Here is a 22,082-nt window from a genome sequence, read left to right on the forward strand (position 1 = left end):
CCTGAATTCACCCTAAGCTAACTGTCTAGCTCACAATGTGAGAGTAGAGACTAACTGCTACTTCGAGGCAGCCTCAAATTGTCCCTATCTCCCCATACAGTCATAAGACTATCATGCTAAATCGCCGCACCTCCCATCCACTTCACGAATACAGCATGTACAAAAAACTCAAAGTAGATGTCCAACCAAATAGAAAGAAAAAAGTGAATCAAAACCCAAGTGGAAAAGTAAAAATAGTAGTATGCATCGGCTCAAAAGTCGCTTGACGCGCGTTTCGGCGTTTCAATACGCCTTTATCAAGAGCTGAAAAGTAACTGGACTTGTTGCCGGTTATAAAAGGAAGGGGAGCCCTCCCACTAACGGAGGGCCGCCAATCCGCGTGCAGGGGCCATTCCCAGGATACCACATGATGCTAATAGGCCACTCCCATCGAGTATCGTCCAATCAAGGACAGGGAGGGGAGTGGTCATCCTCCATCTGACATCTGTAACCCCTAATTTCGCTAAGGGGAAAAAGCTGAAAAAGTTCTAATGATACACATCTTGTATCAAAGTAGGATACTGTAAAGTATGTAAAACGTAAATATACTTATGCCGATTCCCCCATAGGGTCCCATTCAGAAAGGACTTATAGATCATAAGCCGTACCGAACTGTGTGTTTAGAAAGGAGACAGATGGTATGACTTAGATCATAGGTTGTATTATACAAAAAGATATACAATGCAGGAGAGAACATGCAAGTATCTCCTGTTCATACAGTAGGGAGATCTAATGTGTCCATAAATCCATAGTGTATTAGCCGTGCGCCTTACAGATTTGTAGCAAATAGAATCTTTGTAAAGTAAAGTAAATGCAGGCTGTCCATGCAGGCTGTTTTAGAGGGGAAAATGGACACAATGGTTTGAATCCTACGTGTATACAGGGGCATAGTGGAGTACAGTGTATTACAGGGAGAGCAGGCAGCTGTCCCCTATTAAACATAGAAACATAGAAACATAGAATGTGACGGCAGATAAGAACCATTCGGCCCATCTAGTCTGCCCAGTTTTCTAAATACTTTCATTAGTCCCTGGCCTTATCTTATAGTTAGGATAGCCTTATGCCTATCCCACGCATGCTTAAACTCCTTTACTGTGTTAACCTCTACCACTTCAGCTGGAAGGCTATTCCATGCATCCACTACCCTCTCAGTAAAGTAATACTTCCTGATATTATTTTTAAACCTTTGTCCCTCTAATTTAAGACTATGTCCTCTTGTTGTGGTAGTTTTTCTTCTTTTAAATATAGTCTCCTCCTTTACTGTGTTGATTCCCTTTATGTATTTAAATGTTTCTATCATATCCCCCCTATCTCGTCTTTCCTCCAAGCTATACATGTTAAGATCCTTTAACCTTTCCTGGTAAGTTTTATCCTGCAATCCATGAACCAGTTTAGTAGCCCTTCTCTGAACTCTCTCTAAGGTATCAATATCTTTCTGAAGATAGGGTCTCCAGTACTGTGTACAGTACTCCAAGTGAGGTCTCACCAGTGTTCTGTACAATGGCATGAGCACTTCCCTCTTTCTACTGCTAATACCTCTCCCTATACAACCAAGCATTCTGCTAGCATTTCCTGCTGCTCTATTACATTGTCTGCCTACCTTTAAGTCATCAGAAATAATCACCCCTAAATCCCTTTCCTCAGATGTTGAGGTTAGGACTCTATCAAATATTCTGTACTCTGCCCTTGGGTTTTTACGTCCAAGATGCATTATCTTGCACTTATCCACATTAAATGTCAGTTGCCACAACTCTGACCATTTTTCTAGTTTACCTAAATCATTTGCCATTTGGCTTATCCCTCCTGGAACATCAACCCTGTTACATATCTTAGTATCATCCGCAAAAAGACACACCTTACCATCAAGACCTTCTGCAATATCACTAATAAAAATATTAAAGAGAATGGGTCCAAGTACAGATCCCTGAGGTACCCCACTGGTGACAAGCCCAAGCTTCGAATATACTCCATTGACTACAACCCTCTGTTGCCTGTCGCTCAGCCACTGCCTTACCCATTCAACAATATTGGAATCCAAACTCAAAGATTGTAGTTTATTGATAAGCCTTCTATGTGCAACAGTGTCAAAAGCCTTACTGAAATCTAGGTAAGCAATGTCTACTGCACCACCCTGATCTATAATTTTAGTTACCCAATCAAAAAAATCAATAAGATTAGTTTGGCATGATCTCCCTGAAGTAAACCCATGTTGCCTCTGATCTTGAAATACATGTGTTTTTAGATGTTCAACAATCCTATCCTTTAACATGGTTTCCATCACTTTCCCCACTACTGAAGTAAGGCTTACTGGCCTATAGTTGCCCGACTCCTCCCTATTACCTTTCTTGTGAATGGGCACAACATTCGCTAACTTCCAATCTTCTGGGACTACTCCTGTTATCAATGATTGGTTAAATAAATCTGTTAATGGTTTTGCTAGTACACCACTAAGCTCTTTTAATAGCTTTGGGTGTATTCCATCAGGTCCCATTGACTTATTTGTCTTTACTTTTGAGAGTTGAAATAGAACCTCTTCCTCTGTAAACTCACGTGTAATAAATGACTCATTTATCCTTTTTCTTAACTGAGGTCCCTTTCCTTCATTTTCATCTGTAAATACCGAACAAAAATATTCATTGAGGCAGTCAGCTAGACCTTTATCCTCATCTACATACCTTCCTTCTTTTGTTTTTAATCTAACTAATCCTTGTTTTACTTTTCTTTTCTCATTTATGTATCTAAAAAAAGTTTTGTCCCCCTTTTTTACTGACTGTGCTATTTTCTCTTCTGTGTGTGCTTTGGAAGCTCTTATAACTTGCTTAGCCTCTTTCTGCCTAATCTTATAGGTCATTCTGTCTTCCTCACTCTGGTTTTTTTTATAATTACTAAATGCTAACTTCTTGTTTTTTAATATTTTGGCCACATCTGCGGAGTACCACAGTGGTTTCTTGAATTTTTTGCTTTTACTGACAAGCCTAATGCAATTTTCTGTTGCCTTCAGTAGTGCAACTTTTAAATAATCCCATTTCTTTTGGACTCCATTTAAATTGCTCCAGTCTAATAATGACTCTTTTACACATATTCTAATTTTAGAAAAGTCTGTTTTTCTAAAGTCTAAAACTTTTGTTTTTGTGTGGTGTGACTCAGTCACTGTTCTTATATTAAACCACACTGACTGATGATCACTGGATCCTAAACTTTCACCTACAGTAATATCTGATACCAAATCTCCATTTGTTAACACTAAATCTAGTATGGCCTCTTTACGAGTTGGCTCCTCAACGACTTGTTTTAGAGACAATCCCAGTAGGGAGTTTAGAATATGTGTGCTCCTGGCACAAGTAGCTATTTTTGTTTTCCAATTCACATCAGGAAGATTAAAGTCACCCATGATGATAACTTCCCCCTTCATTGTCATTTTAGCTATTTCTTCAACTAGTAGATTATCTAACTCTTCAATTTGTCCTGGGGGCCTATAAATCACACCTACACGAGTTACTGTGTGATTACCAAATTCTAACGTAACCCAAACAGACTCTATGTTCGCCTCACTAACCTTTATTAGGCTAGATTTTATGCTATCCTTTACATACAGGGCCACCCCTCCCCCTTTCTTGCCTTCCCTGTCTTTTCTATATAAAGAGTACCCTGGTATTGCTATGTCCCAGTCATTTTTCTCATTATACCACGTCTCAGTAACAGCGACTAAATGTACACTATCAGTTGCCATTATTGCCACAAGTTCATGGATCTTATTCCCTAAACTGCGAGCATTTGTAGACATGACTCTAAGCTTATCATTTTTTAACACACTTGCTACAGGCACCTTCTGTCCTTGTTTTGGGGGACAATTGGATTGATGTTTTATCACCCTTTTGCCCCCCCCATCCTAGTTTAAATACATCCTAGCAAAACCTCTGAACTGCTCTTATTTCAAAGAAGAGTTCTATTATAGGCATGGATCCGCAGTGTAATGGCTGTGTACCCTAGGAAAAGTGGCAAATGCGGTCTTATGAAGTAAATACCGAAAAATGCCGACTGTCTATATGGGGTACAGTCATTGAGTGCACTGCTTAGTAGACCCAAGGTGAAGAAATATGACGGTTTCTGATAGAGATGCAGGTTAGCATCATGCAGTAATTCCACTTATGGCAAACCAAAGCTGGTCAAAAATGTCCCATTAGCACAGGGTGGAATATTTGGTATTTTGTTTTATTAATTATTTTTGTTACCACATAGATACCACTGGGACCTGGAGCAATTCATAGTGGTATAGTGCCATATTTTGGAAGGGAAAGACCAAATGGACCGGGTCGGACGTCGGCTCGTTAAAGAAGAAAAGGAGGGAAGAAACACCCCCCCCCAAAAGGAAAATGTGTACATGAAATAAATACTAGATTTAAATTAATTTGACGGGTTTTTGATGTCTAGGAAGGTGCAGGAAGGAAAACATATATATACATAGAGAAAGTGAGATGTCTATGTCAAATAGAGTGAATATAGACATAGACTCATCGCTCAGCAGAGTTGGATATCAATTACTCAATGCATAGTTTTAACCAAACGTTGGATAACAGGTCAGACAAAATGTATAGTGAGTATATGGAATATTAGGTGTACAGTGATATAATGATATTATATGAATTCAAAGCAACAAACTGGATGAATTAGATAAGTCGGGGGAACTATCTCATTCAAATAAACGGAGAAAAAGAGAAGCCTTCATTGAGGCCCTTGGGAGTGAGGGTCTTCAATTTAAAAATCCACCTACATTCCTTTTGGCGCAGGATTTTATCGAAGTCTCCCCGTCTCTGTTCTCGCTTGACTAGTTCTAACCCACAGAACCGTATGTCTTTGGATGAGCCCCCATGCTTATCTTTGAGGTGTCTGGAGATTGGTGTCTCCATGCGATTTTTGGTGCATCTCGCATGTTCTTTCATGCGTTCCTTAAAGGGCCGGAAGGTCTTCCCAACGTACATTAATTTACAGCTACAGGTAAGGAGGTAAATCACCCCCGTAGAGTTGCAATTAAAGAAGTGTTTTATTTGGAAAGATTGTTTCCCCTCACTGTCCTGTACTTTCTTAGAGTCTCTTAAAACAAACTTGCAGGCTACACATCTGCCACAAAGTGGCTGGGGACCAGAATGTCACGTAGGTTTTTTCCCCTCCGGGCTGTGATTGTAACCTGTGGCGTCAATACTGTTTTATACCTACCTGCTAGTGACCCTGACATGAAACGCCTGCATGAACCCACATCACTTAGCCACCGGTAACATGGGAACCCGCTAATCCGACACACCCCAAGGGGTTCACCCACGGGCCAACGCACACACAGGCAACATCGCCATTAGACCATAGGCATTCAGGCATCCAGGGATCCTCTACACGCATAACCTACCGGATGACCAGGCACACGGAGGAGCACGGACCCTCCTCATAGACCCAGTGAGCCCCATAACCCCACACCACACTGAGGGCACTACACCTCAGCCACTTGAACCGCAACCCAAAGGGGTAGACACACAGCGCATCACACACTATATGGGACCACCCTCCCCACCCCCCCACCCCCCAAAAACAAAAAGAAAAAAAAATACATAAAACATACATAAAAAAAAAATATATATATGTATTTAACCCCTTAAGGACCAAACTCCTGGAATAAAAGGGAGTCATGACATGTCACACATGTCATGTGTCCTTAAGGGGTTAATAACAAAAAATATATATAAAAAAAAAAAAAAAAAATTCTTTTTTTGAAACATATAGATATATATCTTCATTTACGCATATGTACATCCTTGCCCATGAGCCAATAAATGCAAAACAGGCCACCGATCCCCAATCGATGAGCAAGCCTCCCTACAGACAAAACTGGAGCTAAACCAACCTAATGAGGCTAACCCTACTGGGGGGCCCACGAAAATTAGTCACTCCATACATGAACCTGGGACATTCTGCACTAGACGTCCCTGGGCACCTTTCCTCCGTACTGACAGGCCCCCGGGGATACTCTGGCTCCTACCGCACAGCGATTATAAAGTCAAATCATACTATGATACACCCACAATGTTGAAGCAATGATTGTTACTGTTCTACATGCCATGTTTACGTTTACTTTCCTCAATGTCTTGTTTTTCCTTGTTGTGTTACAACCTCCCCTTCAGGACAAGCAACGACCACACCAAGGACGGTACCCACTGACACACAGGGTGCAACACAGACAATGGACCTGACGGACGTTACTTGGACGCTACAAATATGTCACCATTTCCTTGCGGCACTGACGCATTGACCTTCCCGCCTATACCTTCACAAGAGGTGAGGAACGATAACACTAACTGTAACATCCAACCCACGGACCGACCACCACCTACCAACGTATACGCCTCCACACCCAAACTGCCTGCCGACGACTCTGCTAGAGAGATCGCCAACCCCTGACAACACGACACCACTAGGACAAGTACACCCACCGAGCGGATAGACGCTCACCCTGTATACTGCTGGCAACGATATAAGCCCAGCAGACAATCCCTTCTAACCCCCAACCCACACCCCTATACTCCCATTGGATCCTCCCTCCCTGCCTCTATCCCCCTTGGACAAGAGAGCCTACACCCCTCCCTCCCACCCTCCCCCCATCCCCGTAGCCTTGGACCGCCCGGGCACGTGGCCCCATTCTACCCACACCCCCCGCCCCTGAGCCTCACAGGCACACCGCTGGCATAATGCCTACGCACTTACGGTGCGTCTCCATTAACGCAAAAGGATTAAATTCACCCACCAAGAGACACAGCATACTGAGATGGGCACGCAAACAAAACATAGATATCCTTCTTATACAGGAAACCCATTTCACGGCCCAGCGCGCCTTCCCCCTAACAAACAGATATTACACGAAGAGCTATATGGCTCTCTCCCCAGACTCCAAAACGAAAGGAGTAGCCATCATCCTAAGAGCCAATTGCCCCCTTTCAGATGTGACCTGCAACAGGGACCCACAGGGACGCTATGTCACAATCCAAGGGAAAGTGGGCACCACAACCTACGCCTTCTCCTCAATCTATGCACCCACGGCACCAGATACCTCATTCTGGCAACAACTGACAACACACCTCAACACTTACTCAACTACACGCCTAGTGGTGGGGGGCGACTGCAATGCAGTCCACACCCCAGTCATTGACAGGACCTCTACTACTACCGCACGCGCACGCCCATCGCAGAACGACTCCCTATTCTACCAATTTCTGACGTCGCAAAATCTGATAGACATATGGAGGGTGCAACACCCGACAACCAGAGACTATACATTTTACTCCCACCCACATGGCACGTACTCCCGCATAGATCACTTTCTAGTGACCCCAAATCTAGTACCCCAAATCACCAAATCAGAAATCGGTTCCATATCATGGTCCGATCATGCGGGAATAGCCATTACCCTCACCCTACCATCGATATACCGACCATGGACGTGGAAACTGAATCCCCTCCTCCTGCACGACAAATCAATCACCGACAAAATTGTTAAAGCACTGAAAGAGTACTTCGAGCTAAACACACAGGCAGACACCGCACCCGCAACGATATGGGCCGCTCATAAAGCGGTCATTAGAGGTACCCTCATCAGCCTAGCCTCACACACAAAAAAACGCACACAACAACAAATCACCGACGCACTGACGGACCTCCGCCGTCTAGAAACCCTACATAAAAAGAACCCTCACCCCACCACACTAACTAAACTGACGGCGACTCGGGACTTAATCAAAACCCTCACACAACAAGATACCTCTAGGGCCTTGATGTGGCTAAAGCGAACGTTTTATGAAAAAGGCAGACACTATGTTGGCCCGCCGCCTCAAGCAACGGATCAAATCCAAACGGATTTCAGCTATACGCACCACAGGCGGCGATGTTAGCAATGACCCAACCCGTATAGGCAACATCTTCCGAGACTACTACACCGATCTATATAACCATACCCGACACACCCAAACCAACTTCGAGCCCCTACGCACCCGCATAGCCAAATTTCTACAAAAAGCGACCCTGCCATCCATGACCCAGGAAGCCAGGGCTGCGATGTGACAAGAGGTCACCGTGGAGGAGATGGCGTTAGCCCTCGGATCCTTCAAGCCCAACAAGAGCCCGGGTCCCGATGGCTACTCGGCCTTGTACTACAAAGAATTCAGCCCTATCCTACTCCCCCACCTATGCAGGGTATTCAACGCCACATTAAGGGGGGAAACCCTTCCGCCTGACATGACTAGTGCTCACATCTGCCTCCTCCCCAAACCCGGAAAAGACCATCTGGAACCTGCTCATTATAGGCCGATCTCCCTACTTAACGTTGATCTCAAACTCATGTCCAAGGTCATGGCGAACAGACTAAATCCGTACATAGGATCACTTATACACCCGGACCAGGTGGGGTTTATACCCCATAGACAGGCAGCAGATAACACTCGAAGAGCCATCGACCTCATCTGGCTCGCCAACCACAGACGCATCCCAACTGCAGTCATATCGCTCGACGCCGAAAAGGCTTTCGATCGCCTAACATGGCAGTTCTTACACCAAACCCTAACACACATAGGACTACCACCAGAATTCACCTCGTTCCTAAAGGCAGCATACCACACCCCCGAAGGGGCACTCCTCCTGCCCAATATCCCGCCGCCACGATTCCCCATCACTAATGGCACGCGCCAGGGATGCCCTTTGTCACCCCTGCTGTTTGCCCTCTCCCTGGAGCCCTTACTCCAGATGGCGCGCGCCAGCACAGAGGTAGAGGGGATCACGGTTAGGGGGGAAACATTCAAAATCTCGGCGTATGCCGACGATATCCTATTGACCCTGACCAACCCAGCGAGCTGCCTAGGACCCTTCCTAGCCAAAGTGAAGGAATACTCCGAAATCTCGGGCTATAAGCTCAATCTGACCAAATCTGAACTGCTCCCTATACAAATAGACTCCGGGACACTAGACAGGATCCGCCGCACATTCCCTCTCCGGATCTGCCACTCGGCAATCCCCTATCTTGGGATCCAATTGCCAGCGGACGTTTCATCCCTATACGCCAGGAATTACACCCCCATATTACTCAAAGCACATGAAGACTTGGCCAAATGGAAACCCCTGGGCATATCCTGGATAGGACGCGTGACCTCCATCAAGATGAACCTCCTACCTAGGTTCCTCTACCTCTTCCAAACCCTCCCAATTCCACTACACAAACCAGATTTCAAAACCCTCCAATCGGCTATCGACACGTTCATATGGAACGGACGCAAGCCGCGGGTGCGCAGGAGTACGCTATATGTCCCTAAGAAGTCCGGAGGCCTAGGCCTACCGAACTTCCTACACTATCACACAGCGGCACACTTAGCACAGATCCAGCACTGGCATGTACCACCGGGGAGGAAAAGATGGGTAGATTTAGAACATCTGATCTTCGGCTGGGACCATCCGTCCCTATACATGTGGACACCCAGACCACACAGACCCCTACCACCGCCGACGGCACCCGCGATCAATCACGCACTAGATCAATGGGATAAGACGAAAGACAAATTCGATCTCTCATCCTTCCTTTCCCCGATGACCCCTATTTGGAGGAACAAACTGTTCCCCCCGGGTCTCACACCCAATCATTTCGCCAAGTTTGAGCAAAGGGACATCTCCAGGATTGGACACCTCTATCGGGACAACAACATTATCCAATACTCTGAAATCAACGACTCCGCGTCCCTAACAACGTTTGACCACTTCCGTTACATCCAACTACGTAGCTTTGCAACAATCCCGAGCATCAAACAAGCTGGGACGGCACCGCTCACCAAATTTGAGCGCGGATGCACAACCCACCCCAACAGAAAAGGTCAAATCTCGGACCTGTACACAATCTTAGCTAACCACCCCACACAACGCTCCCTCCCATACATATCAGCGTGGGAGGCAGACCTGGGCCCACCAACCGAAACGACAGACTGGTCAGACATATGAGAGGCAACAGCCTCCGTCTCTATCTGCGTAACTCACACCGAACAGGCATATAAAATGCTTTTTCGGTGGTACCTCACACCACAACGCCTGGCAACCATGCACCTGACGCCATCCAACACATGCTGGAAACTATGCGGAGAGACGGGGATGTTCCTCCATTGTTGGTGGACGTGCCCAAAACTCCGACCGTTATGGCAAAGCGCCACCCAATTAATCGCCAAATTATTACACAAACCATGCCCGGTAGACCCTTGGGCCCTGTTGCTATCCAAGCCCATAGACCCTTTCACAAGATCAGAAAACAAACTAACTGCCCGAATCGCGCTAGCTACTCGTAGAGCCATAGCCGAACTCTGGTCTACGACCAGCATCCCCTCACAAGAAATGATAACTAGTAAAATATTAGAGAGTTCACAGATGGACAAATTGACAGCACAACTCCGAGACACCCCCAAACAATTTCACAAAGTCTGGGACCCATGGCTAGAGGGAGACACAACCATTCCTTGGTAACCTGCACACACAAACAGAGAACCAGCCGACAACACAGCTGATAACTGAGCCGCCCACAAGTGACTTTTCAATGAACATACTACACCATGACTCCTACACTTGCCCCACTGATTCCCAGCCCCTCCCGAACCCAAACGTGGGGGCACTGTGCCCCGGGCGGTCCATGGGCTGCGACCCTAACCTTCCATCCAACCCACTATAGCCAGGCCACCTACGTCACCACCAACCTATTGATCTAACCCCATCGTCCCAACCATCCATAACATGACCAGAAGCGCCACACACCCTAGAACCGGGGAAACACTACAACGACCACCTCAGGAACGAGAGCAATGACAGACCTGAAAGGGGGGAACCACTGCTGGGGCTCAATTGCTGGTACATGGGGGACACCAGCAGTGGTTCCCCACACTTGACAGAAGACTGACGGGCCCGACAACGGGAGATGCAACAGGACAACTCTTGAAACCCGCCCCCAATACCCCAGGCCCACATTACCGAACCGGGGGACCACCGAGTCACGACCCGGAGACACACTTCCGAATAAGCTGACTCGGTCAACACACTAGACCGGGATCCAACGGCTAACTTCAACAGGACAATATACCCCCACCCCAGCCGCTCTCGCGACTTGCACCTCAATAACCCCACCGTGCTGAAGGTGTACCAGACTGTATAACCATAGACTCACAACTGCAAACGAACAATGTGTCAATAATGAATGGCTATCTTTGTCAAACTTTCAATATTTACCATTGTACTACAGTATCACAAAACGTACCCTGCGTTGGTACAAACCTGAGTGGATGGAACTGTTGTACCCCACCCCGCCCTCCCCCCCCCCCCCCACCCCTATTACTTTCTGTATCCCTTCCCTTGAACATTGTTATAAACACAAAACCGATAAATAAAGAATGATAAAAAAAAAAAAAAAAATTGGGACTCCCATCTGGCAATACAAACTAATACATTTATATAGTTAGAGGTATGCTACCGTTCGTGGGGTCTTGTTGTACTTGGGAGATGCCACGAATACACATTTGGGGACTTAGAAGTAGCAGGACACATAAAGCATGTGACATATACCATTAAAATTTAATATGTATGTGAAAAACAATTATCACTAAAATGAGCAGAAACTGGTGATAAAATGACCAAGTGAAAATAATCAAGATTTTGCATATTAAATAGCCTAAGTTGTCTTCATTACCAATTTTCCAAAAAGCTTTACTGAATAAATCAATGAAAATTGGAAATTTGAAAACTGAAATTGGTATGTCTGCAATTTGACAACTTATCAGAAATCAGATATACATGGGGGTATTGCTGTACTTGGCCAGCAGGAGATATCCTATCATCTCTGACCGATGGTCAGTTAGGGCCTGCCTGGGCGTCTCCATTTTTTTCTGTCCAAAATGTCTGCAGTTTGCCCTTCGGTGACTAACGGATTGTAGCTGCATAAGCTTAGAAAATAAACTGGAACTTTACCAAAGACCATGGTCCCATAAGAAAAAATCCAAACCTTTGAAAAAAGCGCAGTTATCCACAAAATGTGTTAAGCAGCTTTTTTTCAATTCTTTCCCACTTTTTAGGTTTTGTGTGGTGAGCTATTTTGTATTTATTTTTAAGCATAATAATAAAGGCTTGGTCTATTTTTATACTAAACACAATATGAGTGATGTTTCTGGTGATTTCCTACTACACAGCAAATACATTTTCTGTATAACTAAAAATGTGAATTTCAAAAAAATACAAAATATAGGGACAAAAAGGATTAATTTAACCCCTTAAGGACCAAACTTCTGGAATAAAAGGGAATCATGTCATGTGTCCTTAAGGGGTTAAACTTGCAAAGTGACAGAGCCGCTTTAAGTGTGGTAAGTGAGAAAAGGGGAATCTATAGTTGAGTAAACACCTAATTAAAATAGCTCATGAACTTAATGTACAAAATAGGTCATTAAGGAATACACCCCCTGGAGCACTTAGTAGCTGTGGGGAAACATTAGAAATGACAGATAAATTGTCTTTCTTTTTTTTTTTCTTAGTGTGTATGCTGTCTTCAGCTAATCTTCTGTTTTCTGAAGGATTAGGATAGGATATGTTAACATCTTATAAAAGAGACCCTTTAAAGTAGTTCAGACTGAGTTATGAAAAAATCCACAAATCCTTAACATGAATATTAATAAAGGGATTAATAATTATTTCATAGCAATACTTTATTTCACTGTTTGATAGGCACCACGCGGTAACATCACACAGTAGTTCCCTGAAAATGTCCTTGACAGATAAGTGTTTTGTGTTTGTTCTGAGCAGTGCATTTTCTAAGTGTTTTCTCATTATAATATATTTTAATTGTTTTTTAATTACTGCTTATCTGTAGAGAAAATGCACAATGAGAAAGAAGTCCTTTATGTCTAAAACAGGCAAAACTGGAGACAAGCCACACGCGGACAATTAAAAGAATCAACCTTTGTGGTCTCTAGAGAAACCCTGAAAATGGAAATTACCCTCCTCTGGTAAAAACGGGAGATTCTAGGAATTATCTTTCAGGTACCGCACTACAAAAACTGGTAAAAAAGAGTCACTAACAACCCTTACTAAAAAAAACGGCAAATACAGTGCAATACTCAGCTCCTGGTATGTTACAGGGTTTTTACCTTGAGTATTTAGTCATATGTGGAGTCTGTTGTACTGATATAGGGGTATCCTGGCAGGAGGAAGAGTTAGTTTTGCCCCTTGTTTTTCAAATATTCTGGTATAACACTGCATGTCGGGTGTACTATGGGAAAGTCAAGTCAAATCAATGAAATCCAACATTTAACCAAACCTTTCTTTTACTGGAATCTGTGGCCAGACACCAGCTCGTATCCAAGACAAAATGGCTGGTTATACTCGTGATGTTTGCATATGAGCTAGGTTAGTGACCTTTAATCCAAAAGTTTAGAGCCGAGGCCCGTGGAGTTAAAGGATCACTATAGTGCCAGGAAAACAAACTCGTTTTCCTGGCACTATAGTGTTAATAGGTCCCCCCTACCCTCATGGTCCCCCTCCTGCCAGGCTGAAGTGGGAGGAAGGGGTTAAAATCTTACCTTTCTGGGGACTCTCCTCCTCCTTCCACGTCATCGACTGAATGCGCATGCATGGCAAGAGCCGCACGCGCATTCAGTCAGTCCATAGGAAAGCATTTCTCAATGCTTTCCTATGGACGCTGCCTTCTTCTCACTGTGAAAATCACAGTGAGAAGTGCGGAAGCGCCTCTAGCGGCTGTCAATGAGACAGCCACTAGAGGCTGGATTAACCCATATGTAAATATAGTAGTTTCGCTGAAACTTCTATGTTTACAGCAGGCAGGGTTAACCCTAGATGGACCTGGCACCCAGACCACTTCATTAAGCTGAAGTGGTGTGGGTGCCTATAGTGGTCCTTTAATATACTCCACTTCACAAACCTGATTAACCTGTATCCCCTTGTACATATAGCAAGCCTAAGTACCTACAGTGCTTCTCTGCATGTGTGCAAAGGAACCCACCAGCTAATCTCATTCATTCACAAATCAAGCAAAGTGTTCACAAATTAAATTCCATTGTAAACCTGTTATGGGAGGGAAGAGGGTACTGAGATCATCTAACAACTATTTTACAAAGCATGGCTTCATGTACAAAATCTGGATGCACTATTCCACAAGTCCCCTGCATGACTTTGTCTTGAGTAATTGATAGAAATTAAAAAAACAGTGATCATGTGGTGTTGCTATATTGATATGAGTGTGCAATATTGTTTATTATGCTAGCATAAAAAGAGATCTTCAGGCACTTGCAGTATTCAAACAGCAAGCAGATTTATTGGATCAAATGAGGTGACAGAGAAACGTTTTGACCTTCTACAAGGTCAAGCTTGACAAAGACCTTGTGGAAGGTTGAAACGTTGCTCTAATTATCTCTTTTTTGCTAGTATAATACACACTGTGATCTGTTCCATTAATATTGCGTAATTTCTCCTTCTACATTATTTTGGATTTGCTACTTCAGTTAAGCACCCGGTGGTCATTTGGAATTGAGTGCGGTCCCCTTGGTTTTCTTTGGTAATAATTGTGTATTTTACAAACACACGGTTTAGATCTGCATGGACCAGGCCTTACCTTCTGTACCCGAGCATTTGTTTCATCTTCGCAATCATACATGACCTCACTGCATATTTCTTCCCAGCCTTTACCAAATGGATCAACTAAGATAAAGAAAACAAACGATAAAACAAGTTATACTAACCAGAATATGAAACTTGTTTATATGTTAAATTAATAGAATATAGAAAAAAAAGCAAACTACGTTTGCACAACATCACCTTATATGTTCAGTGACTATATACAGAACATGTAACATCAATACAAACCGTGTAAAAATATAACTACACTTTAATACGTTTTTTTTTCTTGTTTCTGGACCTTCTTTCTTCAAAAGGTGTTCATGTACAAAAAGTAAAAAAATAAATAAAAAATAGTGCTTCAACTTTAAAAATGTACACTTCCCCATTTTAGAACAAATGACCTTGCTCTAAATAATAGTCAGTATAGAAAGGTGTCATCTTGCACCATGTGATTAAATGTGCATAAACCATTTAAATCCCCAACATAACACTGCTCCTTATTGCAAAGACTACTAAGGGAACTTTATCAACCATAAATATATAAATACAAAGAAAACAGCTGCTTTTAACATAATCTATATAGTATTATTGTTCTTATTATTTATAAAGCGCCAAGAGATTCTGCGTCGCTGTACAATGGTTTCCAGTTCTCGGCTCATTCTTACTATGGAATTTACATTTACTCTGTCAGAGCTTCCTTTCTCTGCTCATTCTTACTATGGAATTTACATTTACTCTGTCAGAGCTTCCTTTCTCTGCTCATTCTTATTATGGAATTTACATTTACACTGTCAGAGCTTCCTTTCTCTGCTCATTCTTACTATTGAATTTACATTTACTCTGTCAGAGCTTCCTTTCTCTGCTCATTCTTACTATGGAATTTACATTTACTCTGTCAGAGCTTCCTTTCTCTGCTCATTCTTACTATGGAATTTACATTTACTCTGTCAGAGCTTCCTTTCTCTGCTCATTCTTACTATGGCATTTACATTTACTCTGTCAGAGCTTCATTTCTCTGCTCATTCTTACTATTGAATTTACATTTACTCTGTCAGAGCTTCCTTTCTCTGCTCATTCTTACTATGGCATTTACATTTACTCTCAGAGTTTCTTTTCTCTGCTCATTCTTATTATGGAATTTACATTTACACTGTCAGAGCTTCCTTTCTCTGCTCATTCTTAGTATGGAATTTACATTTACTCTGTCAGAGCTTCCTTTCTCTGCTCATTCTTATTATGGAATTTACATTTACTCTGTCAGAGCTTCCTTTCTCTGCTCATTCTTACTATGGAATTTACATTTACTCTGTCAGAGCTTCCTTTCTCTGCTCATTCTTACTATGGCATTTACATTTACTCTGTCAGAGCTTCCTTTCTCTGCTCATTCTTACTATGGAATTTACATTTACTCTGTCAGAGCTTCCTTTCTCTGCTCATTCTTACTATGGAATTTACATTCACACTGGGTTTGATGGATTGTCTCTATATTTGATTATCACTATTTATTTTCTTAAATTTTTCCCTTTCTCCCCTATATCCCCACCTGTACTACCTTTGCTTCCCTCTCACTATCTCCCTGTCATTCCTTTCGCGATCGCGGCAAGTTACCACGATCGCGCTTATCAAACCAGGGACTGGGGCATTGGTTAGGGTCAGCGGGAGGGGGAGTGTGGGAATCCGCGTTACCGGCATTAAGATTTGCACGCGAACGGCGGCCATTTTGGGTATCGCAGACTGCGAGATCCAGTCGGCCAGCCACCTTCCCAGACTGTGATTCACACGGTCTGGAATGCTCTCATTTCTCCTACAGGGTTTTTCAATGCCTGTCAGGAGCTGTGATATACATAGCACCATGTGTGTATATATGTGTGTGTGTATATATATATATATATATATATATATATATATATATATATGTATGTATGTATGTATGTGTATATATATGTGTGTGTGTATGTATATGTGTGTATGTATGTATGTATATATATATATATATATAGATGTTTCACAATGTATTTCATGCATTAGGTTAGCTCAATGGGCTAATACACTAGCAGTACACTGTCCATATCTTATGGTTCACTGGTTCTATCCCCACTGAAGTAGATAAAATAGGAATCACCTATTTGGGTAACCAGAGAATGTGTTCCCGATTTTATATCTTGTGATCTATTAATTTCTGAGTATTTTTCGTATTCACGCTGGCGGGCCGCAACTGCTAGCCGCGCTGTCGTTTTGGCGCGAACGGCAGCCATCTTAGATCTCGCACCTGCGAGACCCACGACTGACATTTGCGCCCCTAGTGGTTATGACTCACACGTTAGATATGTATAGTTAAGTATTTCCATTAAACAATAATTTACTGTGGAACATTGCTGATAACAAACTGCACTGTACATTAGCCATTACACTGCTGCAGAGTGTCTATACAGAGGTGACCCCTCTCAGTTGGGGGTGAACCCCACTCACGCTCCTGCCAATACCATAACAGGAGTGACCCCCTACGCTGGGTGACCCCCAAGCGGAGCCATACAGCACTCGGTGCAGGATTTATTCAGGGGTGACCCCCCTTTCAGATGGGGTGACCCCCCCACAGGCTCAAAGAGACACCGTGCACGCAGGTTCAACATCCTGCCATGCACTAACAAGATGACTCTATGCAGTGAATATCGGACACCCACACTACGACTGGGGTGATCCACGCACCTCCTTACCAAGGAGTGAGGAAATTGCAAATGTACAGGCTCCACAATTCATATATTGTTGGGTGAACCCCAAACCAAACAGGCCCTCCACCCTTGACGGGTGCGGCCCACTTATACGACCACTCATCCCGGTCGCACAGAGGGTGACCCCCTCTTCAGGCCACTCGACCCCTTGCGACCTGAGGGTCTCGGGTCAGATAACACTGGGTGACCCCCAGTCATTAGTGGAAGCCGACTGTACTACTACTCACGTACTTCAGTACCTGACATTCTCCTGTCTTTCATAGAGAGGAATACTCCACTACTTCATGTTGAGTGACTCACCACAATCACCACCATCTGACTTCCAGTCAATGATAAATTCGGCGGTGGCTGCCTCAGTGGAGAAGGCTATTGCCACTGGTGCAGATCCCTAAAACAGACACCGACACCGCAACGGCCACTGAAACGGAAGACACTGACTTCCTTAGAGAATTCCTTAGAATAAAACTATCCAAACGTTATTTTCTGTGCACTTCATTATTGGGGTGACCCCCCTTACTACTGGGGTGACCCCCCCACTCAAAGATGTGCATTCACCAATGGATTACTGTGCACTTTTTTATTGGGGTGACCCCTTTATAGGAGGCGACCCCCACAGGCTCAAGTGTCACAGTGCAAGCAGGCTCATCCCCTGCTATACAATTAAGAGTCACAGTACAAGCAGGCTCATCCCCTGCTATATCATTAAGAGTCACAGTGCAAGCAGGCTCATCCCCTGCTACATCATTAAGAGTCACAGTGCAAGCAGGCTCATCCCCTGATATACAATTAAGAGTCACAGTACAAGCAGGCTCATCCCCTGCTTCATCATTAAGAGTCACAGTACAAGCAGGCTCATCCCCTGCTATATCATTAAGAGTCACAGTACAAGCAGGCTCATCCCCTGCTATATCATTAAGAGTCACAGTGCAAGCAGGCTCATCCCTTGCTATATCATTAAGAGTCGCAGTGCACGCAGGCTCACCCCCTGCTATCTCATATGTATATATGACTCTATGCATGGTACCCACAATACGACTAGGGTGATCCACATACTCCTCACTGAGGAAGGGGAAAAATGTTGCAGTAATCAGGCTCCAACACTCGTCTGCGGACTTCTGTGCACTTTATTATTGGGATGAACCCCTTTACTACTGGGGTTATTCCCCCACTCGCAAATGCGCATTCCACATGGAACTATGGCCGGAGGCGCTCTAGGTGTCCTAACACATTTGCACATGTACCTATATATAGATATATATATACTCAACAGACGGAAAGGTCAACAGACAACCACTCACTCAAGACTTTCAGCCTAGGTTAATTGCAGTGGCAACCTCAATGCAGACAACAATCCCCAATAGGCTGGGTCAGGGTCTTGCAGAGACTGTGAACCATGGTACCCCATCTGCCTATGAATTCATGAGCTACTAGGCCCCGGGCCAAGCACCCATATGCAAAGGACAAGTGCAAGTATTCCATCACGGACCCTCCAAATAATTACATCAAGCCTGGGAACAGAACCTCGATGTGCCGGAAAGTTATCCAAACAACATATTAAGGAAATCTCCGGAGACTCCACGGATGACTGCTGCACGGTCAGACAACACACAGGGATCGACGAAATGGGGGTTGCCAGGCCTTCATCCACGATCCATACAATTGTAGCCACAAAACCTAGGACAAGGAGACTGTGTGTTCAACTCCAGGTCCACGCCCTCACTCACTTCACCCCAACAACAGAACATTACTGAGAAACAGCTATACTCTTACATTTCTCCGGTTTCAACGCTCTCATGGTGTAACCATGGGCAGCGGTCTACCTTGTTATGAAATAAGGAAGCTACCTCTCCTCGAGTAGGGAGGCTAGAATACTCCGGATGGCCGAAGGATAGGACATAGGATTCCTCTATACTCCTGGACTGAACGACCCAGTAAGGTAACTTAGCTCCATGAACTAATACTTAATCTGGATACCTGGTCGACCATTGGGGGTCGAAGTCCACATCTTCCAGTACCACCCCTCTACGGGTACTGGAGGACCACAAATCTCACATATGAGGAAACTTACACTTTTTTCCAAGAAGCGCTGGGCATTCGCTCCAGACGTCACTGATTAACTCGGGGATAATTTTATGCTCACAGTAGTCGGGAGACTACCATTCTGGCACCATCCTACAGCTTCCCCACACCTAGGTGGGTTCAATCATTCGAATTGGACGGACACATACCTGTCCAGGATAGTCACACCAGGGACCCATTTGTCCATTTTGTTTTTTCATCGACTGGACCAAACGAATCAATTCACATGTCTATCATTAAGGTACGACCCATGGTACCCAAGAAACTTTTATAACCGGTCATGGCTTTTATAACCGGTCTAGACTACAAGACGTTACTTACTACACACGTAATCGACAATCAGTCTCTAGGGCTGGAAGGCTCGCTGCACATACCCCTACTGGAGAACCATGATCTGGAGAAGAGACGGCTGGAGTCAAGATTACTGACAACCTACAGCTAGCCTGAGACAGATCCGATAGTTGTATTCTCCTACATTTGGACAATATCTCGGCAACCGACTACACAAAACACCTGGACGGAGTCTGGTATTGGACTCTAATAATATCGGAGGACATTTACCATTTCTAAATTACACGCAAGGTTACCCTACGACTAGGGTTCCCTCAGGAGATTACCTATATCATGAACTGGGTTTCGTGACAACAACTGACAACGGGACTCCTTGGTCACCATCGCATCACGGAGATCTGGGTGACACGCACCTCGCCACTACAGCAGAATCGAAGGGGCTCCCGATCCTATTGACTCCATTCTGGGCTATCCACTGCCCTTCCACTGTCTCCCATTTTACGGACAACCCACAAGATACCATCGGAGACTTTGGCAGCTCATGTTCCACGACAGGACTTTTCGTATGCTGCGAGGCGTCATACACTCCAGAACCAGTATCGGAATACACTCGGTTATGGGTCTTAGTTGTGGTTCTCTCTATTCCTACGGGTTTGTCCTATGGATTTGGATACTCACTCCAACTAACCCTCGAGGAATCTCACAATCGAGACAGCCTCTCTCTCTCCCTTTGTATACTATACCTTTCACACCAGTTATGGCCACCACCTTACCGAGTGGGCACGTTGACCATTGCTCATATGGTTGTGGTGATCGATTGGTTATCGGTCATTCGGGTCATGGATGCGTCTTAGACATCCATGAAGCATCTTCCTTCGCCGATGTTCATTGGCCGGGTCACGAGAAGAGAACTTCAGGGTGTTCTACTTCCTCGGACTCTTCACACATCCTGTGTTATTCCATAGCGTTAAAAATGCAAAATATGAAGGCTCCTGTCATGTTATAAAATTGTAGATTATGCTAGTGCAGTGTACCTATAATCTTAATTTTATTAAGGACAGGAGGCGAGTATTTTCCCACCCTGCTTTTTCCCTTCCTAATTATCATTCCTTGGGTTGTACTTCAATAAAAGATTTTATTCAGGGGGTGTGGTTATCTCTTTATTACGTGGTTTATTTCATATCACATCTTGAAATTACGACTGCTATCTGTTATGATTTCCTAATACATACAATTGTTGTTGAACCTGCTAGTTTTCTCGTGTACAATGCCTTCTCCAATCCTAAGCCCAGATCTGAATTTGAGCTCGATTTTGTTGCTCTGCCTGTTTGTTCATTGCAAGTTTAAAGATATTTGCATTTGTGTTCCAACAAGAATCCACCTTAATAAGGTCTGACACAGCTAGTGTTACCTAAGTTACGGGGAGTTCTGGCATTGCTTGAGTTTAAAAATTACTATGTTGAAGCATATCTTTTGCGAGTTCTCCACTGGTGCCATAAAGACACCTCCGAAATCTGGGTTTCTCAGGAAAGAGCCGTCCTGTCGATTAATATGGCAGCCCTTCCTTGGATCCCCTATTTTAAATATTTTTTAGCACATTTCACACATTCCTTTACACACTTACCCATGCTCAGATCTTACATTATCTGCATAGTATCCCTCAGAGGCGGTGCCTCTGACAGGAACTTACAACATTTGAATTGTTCTATGAGGAGGGCCCCACACCATTATTTATAATATATTGGTCAACGATTGGTGCGAGCTCCTCCACATTGCACAAACAAGTGGGAAGAGGACTTGCAAGTTGCACTTATGGATTATGAGTGGCCCAAGATCTTCACACTCATCCATAAGATATCACTTTCAGGATGGTTGCAAGAGGTCTGTTATAAATTCTGCTCCAGATTCTTGCAACTCTTTAAATACGAGGTTTGTGCTGGTGCTGCAGTGAGGCAGAAGGCACCTTGCTACACATATGGTGGGATTGCACTTTGGTTGAGAAGTTTTGGAAGACGGTCTACATTGTCCTTGAATGCTTATCCTTGCAGCAATGCTATTACATCACACACCATTACCACTCACAACATACAAACGCTTGATAGTCCCTCAATTGCTTAACACAGCAAACATTCCATTCCATTGTACTGGACAATCTTGTTCTCTGTTTGTATTCAATGGGATCCAGGTGGGAATAATGCTTGTTGTGGATTTCTGGTTGAGTTCAGGTGAATCTTTGTGCAAGATGGTCTACTCTGGCTTTGTTTGTATGGGTAT

General features: G+C 44.0%; 1 protein-coding gene across 1 annotated transcript in view; it reads right to left on the bottom strand.

Moving 5' to 3' along the window:
- Positions 1-22,082, bottom strand: part of ZPBP2 (zona pellucida binding protein 2) — a 125,053-nt gene that overhangs the window by 31,436 nt on the left and 71,535 nt on the right. Inside the window, exon 5 of the mRNA XM_063425860.1 lies at positions 14,705-14,790. Coding sequence (XP_063281930.1) covers positions 14,705-14,790 — 86 coding nt within the window. The remainder of the gene's footprint in view (positions 1-14,704; positions 14,791-22,082) is intronic.

This window comes from Pelobates fuscus, chromosome 6, assembly GCF_036172605.1.
Source record: "Pelobates fuscus isolate aPelFus1 chromosome 6, aPelFus1.pri, whole genome shotgun sequence".
Taxonomy (NCBI): Eukaryota; Metazoa; Chordata; class Amphibia; order Anura; family Pelobatidae; genus Pelobates; species Pelobates fuscus.